General features: G+C 36.9%; 3 protein-coding genes across 3 annotated transcripts; 1 reads left to right on the forward strand and 2 right to left on the reverse strand.

Moving 5' to 3' along the window:
• Positions 1 to 198: 198 nt before the first annotated feature.
• Positions 199 to 5,407, reverse strand: LOC134789774 (proteasomal ATPase-associated factor 1-like). Its single transcript, XM_063760419.1, has 6 exons — positions 5,152 to 5,407; positions 4,383 to 4,702; positions 3,617 to 3,833; positions 2,444 to 2,576; positions 1,938 to 2,102; positions 199 to 1,487 (listed from the first exon to the last, which is right to left on the reverse strand). The coding sequence occupies exons 1-6, from the start codon at positions 5,205 to 5,207 to the stop codon at positions 1,194 to 1,196; spliced, it is 1,185 nt and encodes a 394-aa protein (XP_063616489.1). The 5' UTR covers positions 5,208 to 5,407; the 3' UTR covers positions 199 to 1,193.
• Positions 5,408 to 5,785: 378 nt separating this feature from the next.
• Positions 5,786 to 13,628, forward strand: LOC134789771 (sorting nexin-17). Its single transcript, XM_063760416.1, has 8 exons — positions 5,786 to 5,976; positions 6,114 to 6,303; positions 6,908 to 7,262; positions 7,857 to 8,019; positions 10,213 to 10,428; positions 11,623 to 11,775; positions 12,712 to 12,858; positions 13,467 to 13,628. The coding sequence occupies exons 1-8, from the start codon at positions 5,917 to 5,919 to the stop codon at positions 13,611 to 13,613; spliced, it is 1,431 nt and encodes a 476-aa protein (XP_063616486.1). The 5' UTR covers positions 5,786 to 5,916; the 3' UTR covers positions 13,614 to 13,628.
• Positions 13,629 to 20,291: 6,663 nt separating this feature from the next.
• Positions 20,292 to 22,016, reverse strand: LOC134789782 (cytochrome b-c1 complex subunit 7-like). The gene is made up of 3 exons (XM_063760428.1): positions 21,900 to 22,016; positions 21,748 to 21,795; positions 20,292 to 20,586 (listed from the first exon to the last, which is right to left on the reverse strand). Exons 1-3 carry the CDS (start codon positions 21,928 to 21,930, stop codon positions 20,339 to 20,341), a joined length of 327 nt encoding a protein of 108 aa, XP_063616498.1. The 5' UTR covers positions 21,931 to 22,016; the 3' UTR covers positions 20,292 to 20,338.
• Between the last annotated feature and the right edge of the window lie 729 nt (positions 22,017 to 22,745).

The following is a 22,745-nucleotide window of genomic DNA, read 5'->3' on the forward strand; positions in this document are numbered from 1 at the left end:
GTTCGCAAATTGCGGGCATCTTTCTCTTTGCCTCCAATTAAGGCGTAATTAAAGTGACAGAGAAAAATGCCCGCAATTTGCGAACTTCGGTGTTCACGGTAGGCCTTTTGAAATCAACCTCTAGGTGCGCGAGTTTTTCGAACTATAGTATGTGGGCATAATATTAGTACTTAGGTACAACAAACAAAACGAAATGTATGTCTTGGACAGATTTTATTTAGCTCAATGTATAAATCACTAGGCACTAGATCATTCAAAATTGTTTTTACTTGCTTTTATATTTGAGCGGAAATGACTACTTTTGGGGTGAAGCATTGTGGCGGGTAAAACTTCGCAGTACTTCGATTTTCGTGTAATAGAGATAAATAGTGTTTGCTCTGAAGTTCAACAAGACTACCTAATTTAATTGAGAACCCTTATTTCAGTCAACAACAATCCTATCACTATTAACCGTTTGGCCGCCAAGACACGGTCCCAGAAAACGTGCCCAAGACGCCACGCTCAACCCACCAACATTCATGAATTGTTGTTATTTGAGCTATTGGTGGGTATGTTAGTTTAAAAGTCTATTTAAAATCAAAGCTAGTCGATAAGGATTATCTAGAGCAATAGCAAAATTAAAGAAACATATTTGTAGATTTATTTATCTCTGAGTATAGTTGAAATTTTCTGAGATGATTTTTTTGGCTTGGGCCCTAATCTGTAAAACAAAAGTCTTTGTTTCTTTTATGCAGAGCCGTCTTCGGCACGTGCTCAAGCAACGATGTCGTTTTTTTATGATATCGGAGGCAAACGAACAGACGAATCGCCTGCTGGTAAGCGATTACCGCCGCCCATGGACACCTGCACCCGATTGGTTGTAAGTGCGTTTTCGAAATTTGAGATGGGAATATAACAAAACGTGTTATAAATAGGACGGTAAAATTGGTTTTTAAACGGGCTTGATTACGAGGTTATTAGCAGGAACAGCGGTAATCACCGCATAAAGGAAACAATACCATTTGTTTAACAGATTAGGGGTTTGAGCTGAAGAAATCACCTCAGAAAATTCCAACTATAGGTATTTCTTACCGTGTATACACGTCATGGCGCTAAAGACACATTCCGTTCGGTACGCGTGTATTGGGCGTCCTTGGCGGTCAAAGAGTAAAAAAAAATTAACTTACAGATATTGTCACATGAAGTAATAACTCTCACTTAAAATGTACGATCACTTGATTGAAGTCATACTTCCTAACATTACAGTCACGGCACGCAGCAAAAATCCATTTTCCATTGAAGGCTAGGTCTCTGATTCCGTCGCAGTCTGAGCCGGTAAGTTGTACTCGGGTGGCGCCGTGGGCTTCGTGTAGTGACATGACAGTGCACGTGCCGTCTTGGCGTCCGACTGCGAACATTTGGTTGGGCAAAGTTACCATGCTTAAGACTGGGCTTGCGGATTCGTGTAACTCCCCTAGTTCCCCGTTTTGAAGGTTGAGGAGCATTATCTGTAAGTGAAAATATACGGGTTTTAATTAGTTTTTCTTTCTTATAAGAGCCACCCCACATTAGCGTCTTTTGAGCGTCGGCGTATAGCCAACTCTATGGCTGCTGCTCGACGCAACACCGCGCTAGTGTGGGGTGGGCCTTAGAGGTATATTTAATTTGAAAACAAAAAAAACACATTTGATCATGTTTCTCTTGTATCAATTTATCTCAAGTTCAGTCTTGTCAAAAGACCTTCCACAGTAAGCTCAATAAGGCTTGTCTTGTGGGTAAGACGATGATATTAATTATCATAATGTATACAAAGAAAACATCCATAACTCAAGAACAAATATATCTGAGATAAACACACAAATAACACCATTAACGAACAATTGTTTGGATCAAATTAATAAAAACCATTTCAAAACCAAACTAAAAGTAATCAGTAATATAAATAAATATTTGTTTACCTTCCCACTGCTACAGCCAATGATGGCATTCTGCCCTACAACAATGCAAGCATTGCAGGCGGTGTCCATCTGCTTCTGGAATTTTTCCTCCCTTTTGGCCACATGGGCACCTATGACTAGGCCACTCTCGCAACCAATGATTAAGAGTTTGTTTCTTGTTCCCACCTAAAAATAGATAATACAACTTCGGCTAATCATGATCTAACTGTCAAGTAAGTGTTTAAAATAAACTAGCAGCAAGCAAGGTACATCCGACGCGCAATCGTTGTTTGACCACAAGACATTGCAAATTTGGTGATATCCCATATACAAAATTTGCTGGTTTTTATCCGTAAATTTGTGCAATGGTTAATACCAATGGACCATTCATAGGGATTTCTTAAATTGACAGAATCATATTCATCTGACTCTAATTTTTGACTATTGTATTGCTTGAACACAGTTGATGCTTTGCAAACATCACACTGAAGTATAAAATAAATAATTGAATAGGTGCACAGTTTTACCTCTCTCTCATTCTCAACAGGCACATCATCATTTGTTGTTGTCAGAGTGCAGCAATTTATCTGACCATGACCTTCAACAATATTGGCCAAACATGCTGCTTGACCAACATCCCACAGCTTTGCAGTACCATCCCTAGAATAGAAAGAAGAAAAATACTTATTAAGTTAGTAGTATTTATTACTCTCATTCGTTACTAGCAACCTGCCCCAGCTTTGCACGGGTTAGCAAATTATATACCTAAACATTCCTCAAGAATCACTCTATTGATATGTGAAACCCGCATGAAAATCCGTTCAGTAGTTTTTGAGTTTATCGCGAACAAACATACAGACACACAAACAGACAGACACGGCGGGGGACTTTGTTTTATAAGATGTAGTGATTAAATAACTATCAAGAGACAAGCTAACAGAAATCAATCAAATCTCAAGCTTACTAAATAAAGTCTTGAATATTGAAATCATTTTTTAGGTTAATGAATACCTTAGATATGGATAGAAAACAGGGGCGTATTTACCATAGGGCCATCCGGGCCATGGCCCGGGGCGCCAACCCCCAGGGGCGGCTTATGGTGCCCCTGGCGGATTGCATTTTGTTTTTCTTCCTTGACTTCTGGGAGTTCTGGGGCGGCGAAACGTATTGGCCCGGGGCGCTAAATTTCAAAATACCAAAATACGCCCCTGATAGAAAATACATACATAATTATCCTTAGCAGTGGGGGGGGGTGTTGTCCGGGAAATATCACCAAGTATCACCATAGGGGAGGGGGGGTCAAAAACTACCTAAAAACGTATGACGTGATTAATGGATGCCCCCTATGGAGTATTTTCATTAAAAATACCTCAAAATGTTGAATAATTTCAGAAATTCCATCATATTAAAGTCATTATTGTAAAGTCTTTATTGTACACTAAACTTGCACTTGAAATTACATTACACCTTATTGAAAAACGTGGCAAAGAAACTAGTTCTTTACAACATACCGTGGCGTAGCTAGGCGAGGGCGAAGTCGGCCTTGGCCCACGGCCTTGCACCCCAAGGGGGGCCTCGCGCAATGCCTTCGGGCACAGTGAAAGAAAAGGGCCTCGCATAATATACGACTTCGCCCACTGCTAGATTATTTCACGCTACGCCACTGACAACATATGACGTAATCATTGAGCATGCCTTACTTGCTGACAGAAATCACATTCCTTCCAACTTCAACAATAGCAATATCACAAATGGCCAATTTGTGGCCTATCAGTGTGACAGGGTTTACTCCAGTCTCGGCAGACCAGATCCGACATGAGCCATCGGCACCAGCCGATATTACCACTACACCGGAATTGAAGAATTTGCTCTTGTACACTGGACCACCATGGCCTTTAAGGTCTAGCATGACTTCACCTGTAAAACACAAAAAAAATTCAAACATGCACCAATAGCCGGGCCCACACAGAGCAAAGAAAGCCCTCTTACTATTTTAGAGATAAAGAAGTAAAAAAATCTCTTGTTGTCATCATTGCTGACATTTTAATCCAGTGGTGGGCAAACTTTCTTCATGGGGGGCCAGAAAGTTTAGAAATAATTGTAGCCAAAATTTATTTTGATTTGTGATAAATTGATAATCGTGGGCCAATGCCACATACTAATTATTTCATAGGACCGGCGGGGGGCCAGATAAAATCCATTCTCGGGCCGCAGATGGCCCGCGGGCCGTACTTTGCCCACCACTGTTTTAAACAATATTTAGTCCTATTTGGTTTGCACTAAGTAAGGTCAACTAGACCGATGTGTGGACGCTACCCCACACAAATAAAGAAAAGCTGGGTCCACACAGAGCAAGCTTACACGCGAGGCAATTTTCTCACGCACAAAATGGCCAGTGTAAACACGCTCCGGCTGAGGCGGCGCGCGCGAGGGGGGTCTAGATTTGCACAAAATAAGAATTTTTACCTGTCCTGCTGTCCCATACTAAAAGTTGGTCACCATCGCAAGCAGATATAGCCAATGCATTCTCTGTGCCCGATGCAGACACAGTTGTGACTCCCTTCTTATGCACTTTATAAGCTTTTGTCGGGGCCACAAAGGCTGTCTTCAAACCAGATATGTGCTTTACCACAAGGCTGAGGTTTCCATGAGATATATACTGGTAGTTATCGGAGAATTCTATTTTAATCTTCCCATCACTATTATTTAAGCTTGTTCTAAGTTCATCATGGACACTATTTTGATTTAAATATTTGGAGGATATCCAAGCTTTGCACTTTGGCAGTCTGTAAAAAAATTAAACAATAATAGACATTTAAGCATTGCCTGAAAGACATAATTCCATACTATAATTTTATAAAAGATACTTATTTCAAATGATAACCATTCTAATTGCATTGTACAGTTATCAACCACACAAAGGGATCGTATTTACACATAATGTAGTTATTTGTAAACAAATAGATAATAATTGAACTTTTAATGCATGCAATTTTCAGGTTCCATAAGTTGTCATGTGGCATATACAGGTAAAGCGAAAAAATTAGGGGCACTAACAGGGTCCACAAGATATATAGTAGACATAAACAGGGCAGGGCATAGGGCGGGGCATAGATGGCGGAAGGACTAACGCCTACTCAATAAATTATGGACTTTTGGGTGTCGAGGCTTTCTGTTAATCAGTTGGCCAGGCTTGGGCTTCCTAATAAAAGAAAACGTTTATCTATTAACTTACTTTATGACTTCATTCCAATCGCATTGAATTGTAATAACCGGGAATTTCGCCGACATGTTTTTAATAAGTTAAAATAAAAAGTTTTTGACGGAGTCTTTCCAAATTGAAATACCACCAGGTGTGGATTTGCTTTTTTATTGTTAAGACGCTTATATTCTATCAATTAAACGCACATAATTGAGCGAAAAGAAGCAATAACAATGAACAACACTTTCAAGATGAGTTGCCTGAAGATGCGAATTTTGAAACTGACACTTGACAGCTGACAGATAAAGGGCTGCGTTCTTAACGAGTAAAGTTATTAACGAGTGTAAAGTTAAACATGATTTATACAAACATTTGGAATGAGTATATTGTCTCTACAATGAATATCTACATGATTATGCATCAAATGTGTTGTTTATTCTACTTTAAATAGATAATTCATAGAATTACCCAGTTTTTCTTCTTATTTCGATTTGCAACTAATCTGCGGTTTTCGAACATACCCAAAAAGATATTTAAGCTACATTTATTATCGCTAAAAATGTGCTTAAATAATTGTAAAAATATCAATGCTACCAATATTGAAAGCTTAGTTCTCTATCTTTATCTGTGCAGTCTGGCAGATCATATTGTCTTTTTAGTTTAGTCTGTGGGCTGAAACGACAAAAGAAAGTGGGCGAATATGTGTTTGTTTTTATTGTAATCATAAATAGTGAAATCGAGGCGCCTAAATATCGTATATTGGTAAAGTTATGTCAAGTAATAGGTTTCTTTGCAAAAATGCATTTTTCTATACCTGATCTGCAGCAGTTCCAAGATGACAACGGAGTTTCATACACGGTAAGATGTTTGCCGTGCAAAGTATCCATCTGTTTAAAAAAAAATAGTTATTGTTTTGTTACTTGTTAATTAAATATTTGTGTTGGGTTAGTCAACGCATGTTGTTAAACGTTCTTAATTGTGATTTTACCTTTTAGGGCTACAATATTTACATAGATGGATTTTTCCACTGCACAACAAGGTATAAGCAGCTGCTTTGCCTTCACGAACAGTTGCAAGCACAAAATCCTTATTTTAAGTTACCACAATTCCCACCTAAGAAATTATTTCTAACCAGTTCCCAACTAGAGGAAAGGCGGATCTTATTGGAAAAGTATATTCAACTGGGTGAGTAAACATTTAGTAACTAGTTTTAAAAATATTAAATGATATTGGTCTGCTAATTTTTGTTGTGTTTGGTGAATCGTCATTAATTATTCCATTATTAGCAATGCGAAATGTACGTGTTTAGCAATCTTAACAGACAAAACAATATCATCATATCATATTTAGTTATGCTGGGCATTTTCCACTAATTAACAGCCCAATAGCATCATAAGTAATGGCACATTTCTTGTCATTAACAATGTGTAAGGCTTAAACACATTTCAGGAAAAGGTCACTTCTGTGAAACTTAACAACTTGTACCCATTTATACACGGTGGAAAAAAATTACTGCATTCCCGTTGCCATGAGCAACTTTTACTGAAATCACAAAAAAAAATAGAAATTTTTTCGATTTGATTCAGCCAAATTCGATTTCGGGGTTGGTCCCATAGTAAATGTTGCTGAATATAATCCCAAAACCTCCCTGGCAACAGGAATGCAGTTATTTTTTAGCCACCCTGTATATATCACATTTTTTTTTTTTGAAAACAAGTACTGAAAAAATGTATCCCGCCTGTAAGTGTGCAGTTTAAAAAATTTGGACTAAGGACAATGTTTATTGCAGTTGGGCAAAATCCTATGTTGGCAAACTCCGAACTTCTGGTCACCTTCATGTTTTCGGCGCAACAAGAAACACATTCTGTGAGGATGCACGAAGTAGACATTGAAATATCTCTAATGAACGGTTACCGAATACCCCTCTCCGTCTCATCCACAGACTCCTCAAGCACAATACTTGACATTGCGTGTAATTATATCAATTTGCCAAAAGAACTGTCAAAATATTTTTCACTGTATCTTTTTAACTGGAGTTGTGCTAAGGACGGACAGCCGGCATTGAAAAAGCTGGAGGAATATGAGTCTCCATACATATCTCAAAAGTATGTTAGGCCTGAAGATAAAATTGTTTTAAGGAAGAGGTGAGGTAACAATATAAGTTTGAGTTGATACTGACCACAGTAAATTATAATTGGACGTAATTTAGGGAAAAGGAACCAATACACAAAAACATTTCAATAAGTAAATTTTGAACATTCTGTCAAACACAATAATCAAAGTTTTTGAGTATAGATCCTTTTTGCTGAACTATGTCCAATTGTAGTTATACATATGCTTGAATTAGAATGCAAAGCTTTCTAAAGGGGCCCACTGATTAACAGTCCGCCGGACGGTATCGGCCTGTCAGTTAGAACAAAATTTTGACAGTTCCGAACAACTGACAGGCTGATACCATCCGGAGGACTGTTAATCAGTGGGCCCCTTTAGTGTCCGTAAACCTAGCATATCAAGTGCTAGCATGTCAATCTTTTTTGAGAGTTCTAGTAGCATCCCTAATAGTTCTACAATTCTAGATGGGTTTTTTTAATAGTTCTGCTCATTTTCCATAATTATCAGATAATATGTACAATAAAAATAACAATACAAAGTTAGCATGATTGTGTTTTGATGTTTAAGAAAAAAAAAACATTTTTATCAGAGTTAACTTATTTATGACAGAATATTTTTTATTTCAGTTATTGGGACCTGTGCTATGATCTGGATTTAATGATAGATAGGGTGTCACTAGACCTTTTATATTTACAAACAATAGAAGAGCTTGATCTGGGCTGGTTAACAGCTGAGTCACATATCAAAGACATACTGAAATCATATGAAGAAAAGAAACAAAAGAGAGAGGTAAGATTTTTAATTAACATTTGTATTTGTGGTCGGTTTCATGTCAACATGGAACTTAATCAACCTTGCAATATCCTCGTTTTTCGGGTTAATAGGCATTAATCATAATAATAATGGTGTGTTTTTAATTTTAAGATATATTTTATAACAATATTCATTCATTCATTAATGAAAAGGCTCCTATCATCCATCTCATCTTATAAACTGTGCCACCTATTGGCAGTTTATTTAATTTGGGTCTTAGGTTAGGGTTTTTACAACGTGAGTATACAAGCACAATAAACACTTACAAAACATTACAAAAAAATATATAAACACATTATAAAAAACCTAACCTAGCCAACCTAGGGTGCCGCAGGCAGCGGGGCAGGGCCCAAGCTATTATGTTTTTATTATTAACTTCGGATGATTCTCATCTAAGTTTATAGTAGTTTGTGAATGAAATGAAAACCCGGTGTGAGGTCTGATAATAAATACCTACCATGATAGCATGTAATGAAATAACATAGAAATTATCTTAAAGTGGCTATCAGTAATGTTCTTTGTAGAGACATAACAGTCAATTTGGATCACAAACATCCTTATCTGACAGTAAAGAATATATCCTATTATTATGTGTACATTAGGTATATTAGTCTTGAGATAGTGTGGATAATTCCACACATAACACTAAATCTACTAAGTGGATCATTCTAAGTTAAGAGGTAATCACTTATATGAAAAAGTGGCACAACATAAATGTTAAAATTTTGATCTAATTATACAATATTTTTATTGAAACATCTCTTTTATGTATATTTGTAAGCTGGTCAGTATTTTTTTTTATTTTTTACCATTTTAGAAGACACCAGGGGAGAGACCATACTTTTTCTATGTAATAAACAGAGAAGGGTCTCTCCCCTGATCTCTTCAAAACGATAAACAAAATCGAAATTTTGATCTGCCGTCTCACAAATTCGAGCAAATTAAAGTGTAATGATTCATTTAAACAATAATTCATACCTCCACTGTATATTTTGGAAAATTATGCGCCAGGGGAAAGACGCCAGGGGAGTGACTTTTTCATGTGAAATGAGATATAATTGTGTAATTATTTATTGTAAATAATTAAAATAAAGTATTTATATAATCTATGCATAAACTATAGTAAATATACAAATAAAATTAACTATATATATAAATAATTTTGAAATAAAACTGACTAGGGGAGATACCACTTTCATAAAACAACATTGTCAAGTAGAGATGTCAATGATCAAAATGACTGACAATTGGAACCAAAAGATGACTGTCGCAGGGTTGGTTGTTAGCTTTTGAATCATATATTTATTAATTAATTGGACAATTAGTAATTAATACTTAGTATTACTTACGAAACTTGTCATTACAAAAGTACATATTAATAAATATAAGTTTGTTCTATTAAAAATACAGTGGAACCTGGATAAGACGAAATCCTCGATAACACGAAATAAAATGCTATTCCCTTCCCTTCAGACCCTAAAACCTCCATAAAACTCGAAATATTTGCCTCATTAAGACGAAGTAACCAACGATTCCCTTCACGACTATTCAGTACATTTTTTCCTCTATACTTAACTCGAAAAATTCAATTTGACCTCTACAACTCGAAAAAATAGTCGTTTTGTTTTACCATCGTTATAACTCGAAGTTATTTGATAACAAACCTCTGTAACTCGAAAAAGACAATAAGACTGTATTTTATGCGTTTCTAAAATTACCTCTCTAACACGAATTTTTGATGCGTTTTAGGTACTTACCTCTGTAACTCGAAACCTCTTTAAGACGAACAACAACCTAGAAGAACCTCCTTAAGTCGATACCCTCCATAAGACGAAACCTCGTTAACACGTAGTTTTAGGCGTTTCCCTTGAGATTCGTGCTATCGAGGTTCCACTGTACTTATATAGCATTACCAGGAGCCTTAGCAAATCTATGTATAATTAAAACAAGAAAAGTTTTCATGTAAACTTTATTGGACTGTAATAGTGGCGAGGTGTCTTTAGAATAGAATCCGATATCGCAATTTTGGAAAAAAATCCGTCTGCTCATCGCATCAGTCTATTGTCGTGCCCATAGCGTCGACAATACTTTTAGATACTCTAAATTTTTAAGTGTTATGATGGTGATGTCAATTGTTAGCCAATAAGTTAAGTCAGATGATAATTTCAGTACTTAGAGCTGGCGCGGACCTTGAGGCACTACGGGCGGATACCGGCTGGCGAGGCAGTGACGGACTCGAGCAACATATCAGGGGCGACCGGGGCCACCTGCCGCGTGTCCGTGGCGCTCGCCGGCCGCGAGCTCATGCTGACCAGCCCTCAAGCTAGGGAGCAACGGTACAAGGTCACCAGGATGCGGTGCTGGAGGATCACAACTTTACATGGGGTAAGTAGATGTAGTGCAGGGACGCCCGGCCGGAAACAGACGGCCTGTCGATCGCACGTTGCGTTCATTCAGCCCATTGGGTAAGTAACAGCGACTTTGCTTGGTAGTCAGTCTTTTAGCAGCAAATATTGTGCCAAATTTTGAGGCTTTGAGTTGGTACGACGCGCGACGTTGGCAACCTGGCGCCGACCAGCCCTCAAGCTTTAGTGCAATGATAGATAGGCCACGAGGATGCGCTGCTGCAGGATCAAAACTTTACATGTGGTAGGTAAGTAAAAGCGATTTTCCTTGGTAGTAGCTCTCAACTTTAAAGGTGGTAAAGGATTTGAGCATCATTTTAGAAGTACCCTCTCTGACCGGGTTCCGTTTGCTTATATTTCTCCTCGCTCCAACCCTCCACTAGGGTGTAGATTACTAAAATTGACGTAGCCTATATCCACCCCCATCGAAATCGGTTCTAGCGTGTATACCTACTTATCAGGTAATATTCTTATTTTGAGCGATTCGTAAGTTTTAGTCATTCGTCTGACTATGAGTAATGGTGTAAAATCGCAACATATGTTGCAAATACGTAAATGATTGGTTTTACCAGACTTGAAACTCGATATGTCTGTTGATTTTGTTGTTAGTGACCTCACGTCAAAGTGGCTTGGATTTATTTTATGAATCATTGTTTTAAAGTAAATATCAACGTTTTGTTATCTTTTTTGATCGGTAGACTAAAATGCAAAGTGCATTTAGACGCCTCGGTTGCGTCAAGTTTATTGAACCTTATCATAATGCCATTGCATACTATCTTTAATGGCATGGTAGTTGATCACAGTTTACCAATCATTTATCAAATACCTATATTTTAGATCCACTGAGTGTTCTCACCTACCCTTTTTGATTTTCGATAGCGGTATACTTATGAAAGATAGTTGGATATACGTCCAATGGTGTTAGTATAAAGTCTGGCCTTTAATCATATTTTTTAATATAAGTAATCTGGTTGATACTGCAGAAGTGCAGACGTACTGTATTATCAGATAACTACGAAATTACAATACGTGGGATGAACAATTGAACATTATTTATAAAATCTATCATTAAAATTTGTATCCTGTTGCCTAGGTAGCAAGGTCGAAATTTAATCATATCATTTTATTAAAACGGGGACGATTATTTAATTTTAAGTCATAACTTTTTTTACAGGTAGACCAATCACTATCAAACGGCCACCGCTCACTACTGGAGGAGTCGAACAAGAACTTCGAGCTGTCCTTCGAATACCTCATCAGCAAAGACAACCTGAAGTGGATCACCTTGAAGACGGAACACGCCACGTTTATAAGCGTCTGTTTGCAGGTAGGTACATTTTGTGTACGCTAAGCCTTAACACGACTTTTGCATTTTAACGAGGCCGTGTATGATATCATGATATGACATTACTTTTACACAATGAAAAATAGAACTGAAAAAAAAACTAGATAAGTACATCAAAGGTGACTTAATTTGAGAGTGTGGAGATGGTGTGGTCTCCTTAGCCTTAGAATGAAGCTTCTTGATAATGAAGGTTCTTGCCGCGAACACACTATTATCCTATCAATATCAAGAAGGGAGAGAAGATAGAATTCTTTTCTTTATTTTTGTGCATATAAGCATATTAGAGAAAAAAATACATAGATTGCTCAACAACATAAGACTTTCCGGTCGGTGCTATGCTACATCTATTGTCAAGTAGCAGTACTGATACTTCCGCTACTCGATGCTAGATGTCGACTATGAAAATAATAGTCTTTTTGGTACCAAAACTGATGTATGGAGTGAGCACTCGTGTCTTACTATATTTCTCTATGATATAAGGAGCATTCCATGAAATTGTCTACCGTTTGTCCAGTATAAACGCGAATTTTCTGAAAATTTGCAGGTATAAGAGTTTCCTTTTCTATGACAAGTGGTCAAAAATATGCACAGAAAAATAATCGCCTGCTTTAAATGCCGAAAAAAGAGCAACACAGGAAATAAAATGCGTTTGTTTCTACGGGACAGCCCGTGGAATGCTCCATAAGCGATTTTTTATTTTATAAAATTCAATCATCTTGTATACCAATTAGTTTATATTCTTTATATCCTGCTACCCCAAGGTTGTCTGGAAGAGATCGCTTACAGCGATAAGACCGCCTGTTGCTACCTTTATTTACACTGTAAATCTGTTGTATTTTTTCTTTGTGGTGCAATAAAGTGTTTTTACTTACTTTACATACTTACTTAGTATTTTTATTTTGGTTTGGTAATTTGCAGTCGATCGTGGACGAGCTGATGCGGCAGAAGGGCGGGTCGGGGCCGGCGTCGCCTCGCGCGCGCGGCGCGGGGCTCACGTTCCTGCGCCGCGACGGCTCCTCCCACCGCGTCACCCCCTCCTCCTCCAGCGACACGCTCAGCTCCGCCGTGAGTACCTGCCTTAAAATGACCAACTCTCTACTCTCATTCTGACATCCGAAAATTGTCTATCAGCGTCCCTGACACTCCAATATTAAAAGAGCGATAGAAATGGATGTAGATTGTAGACTTATACTTAGGTATAAAGATTTTTTTCGCGGTAGCCTTCCTGTAACAATAGCTGTACCTACACTAAATCAACATTTGGCTAGCACGTATTTGCGCGGGTCGAAAAAGGGGAAAGTTAATCTTAAATAAATTAATTTGAAACATTAAGGCCCACTTGCACCATTCCACTAACCTGGGGTTAACCGGTTAAACCTGGAGTTACCATGATTACCAGAACAACTTGACACTAGGTTAACGGTTTAACCGCTTAACCCCGGGTTATTGAGTTGGTGCAAGTGGGCCTAAGTCTCCTAAATAATAAATTTAAAGAAGAAAACTTCGAAATGATAATTTAATAATACCTTGTTATTTATTACCTTGACACTCGAACGCTTATGTCACATAGTGACGGCATTCGCACCCACTGAAGGTTTCCGTCATGCCTTGCTATACCTTTTTTATTAGTCGATTAATATACAAATATGACTAGACATTTAAACTATTTACAGAATGGAGATTCATACAACTCGGGCAGCTCTCGAGAGATATTCTCAGTTCAGAAGTTGACTGAGAAGTTCGCGTCCGTCGCCTTCAAGACCGGCAAGGACTGCGTCGAGAACAACGCTTTCGAAGCTATTGGGGACGAGGAGCTATAAACTACTGAGGAAAGTTGATTCCCGAATGCTGGAACGAATGGAATGAACGAAACTTTCATTGTATTAGTGACACCTGTATCGGTAAGTCTGCGCCAGCATTTTATTGATTAATTTGATACACACATACATATTTTCATTCGCTCATTCATTCTATTCGTGCCAGCTCTTGTGAATCGACCTGTACTAGTTCGCGAATCTCTCGCAGGACATAGTTTCACAGGCAGCTTTGGCGCTTTTGTTCATGTGTTATGGGGGTTTATACTTGGCTTTTTAACCAGTCGTAGTTTAAAAAAAAAATGTATATTGTCTAATCTAGGCCTACAACTGTGACATTTTTAAAATTTATGTAAAAGTCAGTCATAGCAATACAAACAATTAATATTCTTTTTCAGTGTAAATTTATTCAAATTCAGGTTTATCATTAAGCCCATTTCTTAAAAGACTACAATAGTTGTGTGAACTTGTGTGCCTTGAAAGCTACGCTAAGTGCGTCAGGCATGTCAAAGAAAGAGGAATTGTCACGGGCATTTTAATCGTAATAGAGACCGTCTATGCTAACTTTGCACCATATTGAATAGAAAAAAGTCAGGCAGTGACATTATAAAAGTCATATTTTCATGGAAATATGACATCAATGAAAACAAAGCTATGTCATTGCGAACGCACTGCAGAGTTAACTTGGTCCGACTTATTTATAAGACTAAATAATGTGTTTGAGTTATAAAAGTACATATTATGACACAACCCTCAATTAACATTTTGAAAGCATTAAAGTTCGATAAAACTCGACAGGTTTAGGCCATTAGAAATAATTGTACTATTTGTGTAACACATTTAGGGCCAAGAACCCGACTGTCGGGTACACTGTTCGTAGCGACTACGTGCTCCATACGGCGAAACTGTGGCTACGCGCTACGAGCGTATCCCGTAGCACTTAGTGGCAATGACTGTGTTAAGGGGCCCACTGATTAACTTAGAACAAAATTTTGACAGTTCCGAACAACTGACAGGCCGATACCGTCCGGCGGACTGTTAATCAGTGGGGCCCTTTAAGCTCGAACAAAACGTTATCCAAAGATCACAATGTCATTGAAGAAATTAGTTGCCAATCCAATCTTTAAAGATAGGTGTAAAAAAGTAATAAATTCCATTAATTAGGTAATGTACAGCTAATCAATTAAAATTAAGCGATACTGTTATACTTGTATTATATTTACATTAATAAGGCTATGAACAGAATCTGTCCTCCTTGGTGTTAGGTGGTTTTAAAGTCAATCTTTCGGAGTTAGTACTCGTATAATTATACATAATTTAGTTAATTTGTTTGTCTCTCTATTGCATAATAAAATGGCACATTTTAAGATTTATTCTGGACAAGCTTATACGATGTCGTTTATATTATGATGAATTATTGTACATTTGATTCAGTCCTTTTTGTTTTCCAAATTTTATGCCTAGCTAAAATATTATTTATCATTCCTTGAATATCAAAATTTTCAAATGTAATAGATATATGAATAAAAAATGTATCAAAAATCCTAAATAGCGAATGCTATTCCTACTTTTGATGTAATTATGATGGTTAATGCCATATATTTGCCATTATTTACAATATTTATTATATTGTAGGCTTTATACAGGCTCAAAACGTTTAGTCTGTAAGCAAACAATTATTTTGTATAATATTATTGTATTTACTTACTAATATGATTTGTATAGGATGTGTTTGTTTTACATCGAATATTAACTAGTCGTAAATATGTATCTCTATTTTAATCATGGTAAAACAGGGGAAATAATAGTTAAATATAACTACGGTCCAAAACTTAATTCAAGACCAAAAAAAGTAAGACAATGTTGCCACTTTTTACTAGCGTGTCTTGTATTTAAGTAAAATTAAGTAAATAAAAGCACTTTTTTAAATACTAGGAGTAAAATTACTAATATATAAATTATCTTAGCGTGATTATTTATCAAAATGAATTTACTATTTTACAAACAAATTATTGCAGTGGCAACATTTTCTTACTTTTTTTGGTCTTGAATTACGTTTTGGAGTATAATGTCATTACACTAACTAACACTATACTGTATAACTAGAACTAATCTAAACTATTTTCGCCCGTGATTTCCTAAGATGGCCCTAGTAGTGTTTTGTCCATCTATACTAAAATTTGACATATTTAAATAACTGTTTATAGTAATAAAGTATACCATAGATAACTAAAGATCTCTTTTATGGACTAAACTTATTTCCTAATTATACAATGTAAAATTCTAAATCAATTTTGTAGGCCACAGTTATTGTACCTAAATTTACCTTGATAATGAGCATCATCGACGGCCCATTTTTATTCGCCATATACCAAATTTGTTTAAAAAAACTGATTTTCTAAAAAAGTAAATAATTTGTATTCAGATCTAATGGCAACATCAATATATGTTATAATACGTTCGACCAATAAATACATAGTTATGCGGCAAAATTGAATCAAAGTTCATACGAATTAGGCTTCTATATGAATTGTAATATTTTATTTGTTATTTGTAAACATTTCAATGCGTTATTAAATTTACAGTTAGGAAATATACCTAATGCATTTTATAAATAAATTAATACCTATTTGATTGTATATGTAAGTATACGTAACGCAAATGCTACCAATATTGATTGTATTAAAATTTGTAAGTGTCAAAAATTCATTTTCTGTTTGGATCAATGTAAGGCATTTTGAACAAGTAAAAACCCACCGTATCATTTTATTACAGCATGATCATTTTTCTATTCCCTTCCCTAGATGGACGTATTGTGAAATTTTATATACCTACCTATAATTTCAGCGTTACAAATGTTACAATACATTTTTCTACTTCATAGTTATTTACTTAATTTGCATGTTTTTACGTTTTCTTTGTTCTGTGTTATGTTTAGAATAATAAACTAATATTTAATTTTATTAAGTAATATTTACTTACTATTGGTTTATATTTGTAAACACATACAGTTTTTCAAAAATGCATTTTTAGGGGTTTTCGGTAAACATTAATTTTACCGCCGGGTGGAAGTGGTCAAAACTGAGAACAGTTATTTTTTTCCTAAACTGGTATGTAAGGTAAATATAGGTAATATATAGGGACTATACCTACTGGGAATAAGACATATTTACCCTTATCGATTTGTACTTTGGTACCTATTATAGATATTACTAAAATTGGCTGAGATTGGGAAAGACAAACACTATATCTAGTAACAAGTATGGCCTGTTTGTTTTGCCCACATCTTAAGAGCGCTATTACATTTCGGCGTTGAGCGAGTTTAGGTATTTTACGCGCTGCGGCAGGCCGTGCGAGCTCAGTATGCCGATCCCTTCTACCACACTCGCACTACAATGATGGATTAAACATTCTTGATCCTTCGCGTAGCATATTGAAATCAACCATAACAACACTAACTGTGCTTAACTTTTAAAGTCCTAAAACTGTTATTTGGTAAGTACGAAAATACTAAATGCAGTGCAAATGTAAGTGTGTGCAGTGTTCATAAATTAATTTTTCATCTATTTTTGACGATTTTTGACCCCCCCCCCCCCCCCCTCAAATCATCCAAAAATCGTGCTTCGGATGACTCTGTTTCCTCCTACGTCATACTACCATCATCCGATGTCCAGACCCCCCCCCCCCTCCTTCCATTTGAAACGACGTAATTTATGAATAGCCCCATACTCGTACTTATGAAGGTATAAGTATTACTCGAAATAAATTATAGGTACTCGCTTATTTACATGTTTCGTCATAGCATTTGGTACCTATAGGTTGTAAAGTTTGTATCAACGAGGGTTTAAAAACGAACTAGTATTGAGGATCTGATGATAATGATGATGATTAAGGTGGTCACGGATACCAATTAACCATGTAGTAACATGATTAGGCTCGTTTGATTCGTCTCAACAAGATCTTTGACACTGAAGATACACAGGGTCTGATGATGGAGCTGGAAGGTGGCCACCATTACCAATCAACCATGCAACTAAACCACATCGTGTTTAGGCTCGCTTGATTCGTCTCAACAAGATCTTTGACACTAGGTGATACACCAAACACGAAGCCCAAACACGATGCCCAAACACGAAGCCCAAACACGTAGCCCAAACACGAAGTGGTTCAATTACGTGATAGACTGGTACTCGTCGCCACCTTCGAGCTCCATCATCAGACCCTGAGTAGTATCTTGTGTCAAAGATCTTGTTGCGACGAATCAAACGAGCCCAAACACGAAGTGGTTCAGTTACATGGTAGACTGGTACCCGTGGCCACAGTCCAGCTCCATCATCAGACTCTGAGTACTAACTTTTGTCAAAGATCTTGTTGCGACGAATCGAACGAGCCCAAGCACGAAGTGGTTTAGTTGCATGGTTGATTGGTACCGGTGACCACTTTCCGGCTCCATTATCAGACCCTGAGTACTATCTTGTGTCAAAGATCTTGTTGAGACGAATCAAACGAGCCCAAACACGAAGTGGTTTAGTTGCATGGTTGATTGGTACCGGTGACCACCTTCCGGCTCCATCATCAGACCCTGAGTACTATCTTGTGTCAAAGATCTTGTTGAGATGAATAAAACGAGCCTAAACACGAAGTGGTTTAGTTGCATGGTTGATTGGTACCGGTGACCACCTTCCGGCTCCATCATCAGACCCTGAGTACTATCTTGTGTCAAAGATCTTGTTGAGACGAATCAAACGAGCCCAAACACGAAGTGGTTTAGTTGCATGGTTGATTGGTACCGGTGACCACCTTCCGGCTCCATCATCAGACCATGAGTACTATCTTGTGTCAAAGATCTTGTTGAGATGAATAAAACGAGCCTAAACACGAAGTGGTTTAGTTGCATGGTTGATTGGTACCGGTGACCACCTTCCGGCTCCATCATCAGACCCTGAGTACTATCTTGAGTCAAAATTAATACATATAGAATGTCAGGTCGTTTCAAATATTTTTAATCCTGTCCGGTAGTTTATTAAACTGTACCATTATAAATTATAATACTATAAAAACAGTGCTAGGATCAAAGTCTCTCGTTGCGGTTTACACGCACACAGTATAGCGTTTTACACGGCGCCCGCCGCACACAATGATAAAAAATCTCGTTGTCGCCGTTGAAAATGTGCGGAGCCGACCGACACACGTCCTGCCTCTACAAGCTCTGCCGCGGCACTGAGCTGGCGCAGCGCGCGTCATCGGTAATATAGAGTAGTTTTCAAAAAATTGCCAAAAAATTATAATAGAATTTCATAAACACTAATGTATACCAACAGTATAAGCAAACGTTGCAGATTGCTTGAGTATGAAAATGACTTCGATATTAAGTAGATTTTCGTAGGAATTGACACTTGTTTCGGAGAGAAAATTGAGTTCGTTTTACTTTGATTTTCTCTTTCTCAAAGGTGTGTAGGAAAAATATCGTTTGATATGCCTAAAGTACAGGGTATTAGTAATACAAAATAGCCAGGTTTAGCAGAGTAAACTTCTCAACATTTCCAAATAAGAGCTTGCCATTCAGTGCTTCACGGGGTTTTTCGGAAACGACCATCAGAAAAAAACTCATTACTAATTTAATAAGTCCTTTTTCTAATATTTACAACGATATTTAAAAAGATAAGAAGACGCTTTTACGGGAACAAGTACTCATTGTTCCTAATAATGAGCACAAAGTCCTGAATTTCGTCGACTAGAATCATCAATTTTGCGTTATTTCGACTTTTCTTGTAAGAGCGCTCTTAACTTATGCATGAAAAAACTAAAAAAAATGTTTACATAAAGAAAATCAAATGTAATACTGGAACTATGTCAGCAATTCCTATGATTAATTACTTGTCTAATTGGAAGTTATGTTGTGTAAGAGTGATTATTATTGTTGTCAATTTGTCTTGTTATTTAGATACATTATAAAATTATTGTTTCAGAGGGACCATACTCGTATAATTATAGTTTGTCTTATCACGAAAGGCCATAAGTAAGCTCATCTTTTGCCATACTATTCTCCATCCTTTATTTTTATGTGTAAAATATTTATAGTAATAAAACAATTTTACCTAAACTGTTTTTTAATACAAACTGACCAGCGACCCTAGTTTCAGCATCAGGTCCCAAGATAGAGCGTAAAGTAGCGCTAAATATACGCTCTGGCAGCTGAAGTAAAGGGCACTTATAGACTATGCGGTGACTAGAACTAGTAGTCAAGCACTTAATGGTGGTTTGCCAGTCCAGTTATTGGTGACAAATATATATCATTCGCACGGATCTTTGCGCCTGCCTACGACACGATACATGTCGATGATGATTACACAAATTCATAATTTTTACACTACCATACACTTCGAGTTCTCGCAGGTACTATTGTGGTCGGACAGTGATACGATGATCTTGACACGATCACAAAAATTCATGGGATTTGTGGCACCAAATAGCACCTAAAAAATGTAGAATTTGTGCAATCATCAAATCACATTGTGTTGTGTTGTGGTCAGGCCAGGATCCACGATGACCGCAATACATCGCCATCTATTTCAGCTGCCATATTTCTGGCTTCATAGAATACATAGTACATACATATTTTGCTGCTTACTAGTCGAAAATATGATTTCACTAAAGTAAACCAGACGTAAATAAAACTCCTCATACAATTACCTAATTTTATTTAAATTAAATTATTAAACAACAAACATCTAATAGTTGGCGTCCCACTCCTCCCTCTCCTTGCGTTCCTTCTCGACCTGCTTAACGACAGGGCTAAGGTACAGCACATCCTCCTCGAGCTTGGTCCACTCCTCCTTGGGCAGGATGGTCTTCTGCAAGGAGAGTTGCATGGCGCGGACAATGCGGAAGTTGCGCTCGTCCACCACGTGCTCGGGGATGCGACGCAGAGCTTCCTGCACATCTTCAGTTTCATAGAGGCAGTCGTCACGCATCAGGCCTGGAGATTAAAATATTTATAATTAAATATGTGAAGCAGGATGGTGGGTGTATATTAATGGTGTTGGTACAAAGTGATATTTATTAATGAATTAATAAATCGAAAAGGACAACCAACTTGTACTAGGATATGAAAGACTTCCTAAAATGGATGAAATAAACAGATTTTGTGCAGGTTGCCAAGTTGCAAGAAACAGAATAAACCCCCTTATGAAACAATTAAGTAATTTAACTAAATCAGGCCTGTAAAGTTTTATGATCAAGGGGGGTTAGTGTCTGTGTGATGGATTATAATATAACTACAGTACAATCTCACTAATATGGCAATAATGCTGACACAAGAGAGCAGGATTCTTGAAAAATTCGGGTTACTGGAATTTAGACCAAATCTGCATATTATTGATGTGTTTTTAGTATGTCGTAGAAAAACATTTTACTAAAATACTAAATTCAAAGAAAATTCTACTCTTATCTGGAACTTAGCCATTTATCCAGAGATAGAAGGGCGAAAATGTAAGTGCACATAGTAAATTAGGACATAGAATGCTCATTTGTATCCCAAATTTAGTGCCGGATTACTGTGTATACCGGACCATTGAAGTACCGGCTTATCGAGATTTCACTGTAGTTGTAGTAGAATGTAACTTCGATTGTGTGGTGTCAGCTAGATTTATGTGACTCATAGAGTTAGACCAAGAAAAGTCTGCAGAGATTATGACAGCCCTTGCAGTGCCAGTGTTATTTTAATCATCAAACTTCTATGAATTTATGACGTATAAAACACACTTGCACTGCATGGGCTATCAAAATCGCTGCAGAGTTTTCTTGGTCTAACTTTAAGCTCTTTCTGTTAGCCAAGGGGGGAAGGGAAGGTAATATTTATCCTTATGGCAATATTTGTGACGTTTTGAATCAAAAGGTACCACATTGTCGGTTGTGGATAAGGTCGAATTCAAATTGAAGCTATATGGAAATAGTGCCTTATTGATAACTGGCAATAAGTGCCTTTTTGGTTGAGAATGGCACATAATATATAACCATGTAGGTAGGTATTGATCTGTGCACTGTTGATATTTTAGTATCTGCTGAGGTATTTTTTATCAGCGGAATCACAATGGCAATAAAAAAAATTGTACACAAACTGATTTGAAATGCCACTTACCATATCTGTTAAATCCTGACATATTATAAGCCCATTGTTTCATGCTGCCTGGAAAAAATAAGTTGCGTTATATAACAAGAAAATACATGTAGAAACAACGAATATAAGTGTTGTAACTTAAATCTACATAAAAATATCAATTTATTTCTTACTTAAACGAACTGCAGTAGCTCGGAGTGCCATTTTTGCTAAATTTACAACAGAAAAGTTGTAATTTAGTCGTCAATAACCAAATTACGATTTTTCTTCTACTCAAATGTCAAAGTCAACCATGCCATGTGAGAGATGTATTTTCATAAGAGATAATTTTTCAATGGTCCAAATCAAGCTTTTGAAAATTTGGTATGGTTCCTTGTTAAAATTGTCTATGACGCTATCACATATAATTATGCACTATTTACTCGACTGTATTTACTATAAAACTATAGATGGTCAAGCAAATCTTGTCAGTAGAAAAAGGCGCGAAATTCAAATTTTCTATGGGACCCTATCCTTTTGCGCCTACATTTTTCAAATTTGCCGCCTTTTTCTACTGACAAGATCTGCTTGACCCAGTATATGTATTACGTCTTTTACTACGCTTTGATAAAAGTAAAGTAACATTAATAATAAATTCATTAGTTCAAGTTGGACCAATAAATTGTCGTAGTTGTTAAAATACAAATAGAAAAATACTCTTGTCACTACAACTGGGTCTAGGGATGCAATAATAATTATCGAGGAAATGGGGTTAATATTTGGTTAATATCTGCCAAAGTTGTTAAAAGCTGTTTTGGCTATTTTTTAACGTATTTTTCTTTTCTGTACATTATTGTAAATATACATTGAGTTTGGATATCGTTAATCACAGTGCGATGCGTTTATCGACATTACACTCCCCATACCTATTCGTATTCGACCATTTTTAAATTGCACCTCAAAAAAAGTCCTGAAAACACCTCACGCAATTAATGGATGCCCCGCTAGAGAATCTACAAACAAGATCTTCTTTAATGAGC

Source organism: Cydia splendana, chromosome 4 (genome assembly GCF_910591565.1).
Source record: "Cydia splendana chromosome 4, ilCydSple1.2, whole genome shotgun sequence".
In the NCBI taxonomy this organism is placed as follows: Eukaryota; Metazoa; Arthropoda; class Insecta; order Lepidoptera; family Tortricidae; genus Cydia; species Cydia splendana.

What these genes read in the sequence shown, in the direction of transcription:
- LOC134789774 (XM_063760419.1), bottom strand. Translation starts at nt 5,207, where the DNA reads ATGTCGGCGAAATTCCCGGTTATTACAATTCAATGCGATTGGAATGAA. An exon ending in AATGTGATTTCTGTCAGCAA is followed by an intron (nt 2,577 to 3,616) that starts GTAAGGCATGCT and finishes TTTCTATTCTAG; the next exon opens with GGATGGTACTGCAAAGCTGT. An exon ending in CTGTTGAGAATGAGAGAGAG is followed by an intron (nt 2,103 to 2,443) that starts GTAAAACTGTGC and finishes ATCTATTTTTAG; the next exon opens with GTGGGAACAAGAAACAAACT.
- LOC134789771 (XM_063760416.1), top strand. Translation starts at nt 5,917, where the DNA reads ATGCATTTTTCTATACCTGATCTGCAGCAGTTCCAAGATGACAACGGA. An exon ending in GGAAAAGTATATTCAACTGG is followed by an intron (nt 6,304 to 6,907) that starts GTGAGTAAACAT and finishes TGTTTATTGCAG; the next exon opens with TTGGGCAAAATCCTATGTTG. An exon ending in GGATCACAACTTTACATGGG is followed by an intron (nt 10,429 to 11,622) that starts GTAAGTAGATGT and finishes CTTTTTTTACAG; the next exon opens with GTAGACCAATCACTATCAAA.
- LOC134789782 (XM_063760428.1), bottom strand. Translation starts at nt 21,930, where the DNA reads ATGGCACTCCGAGCTACTGCAGTTCGTTTAA. An exon ending in AGCTACTGCAGTTCGTTTAA is followed by an intron (nt 21,796 to 21,899) that starts GTAAGAAATAAA and finishes TATTTTTTCCAG; the next exon opens with GCAGCATGAAACAATGGGCT. An exon ending in GTCAGGATTTAACAGATATG is followed by an intron (nt 20,587 to 21,747) that starts GTAAGTGGCATT and finishes TTTAATCTCCAG; the next exon opens with GCCTGATGCGTGACGACTGC.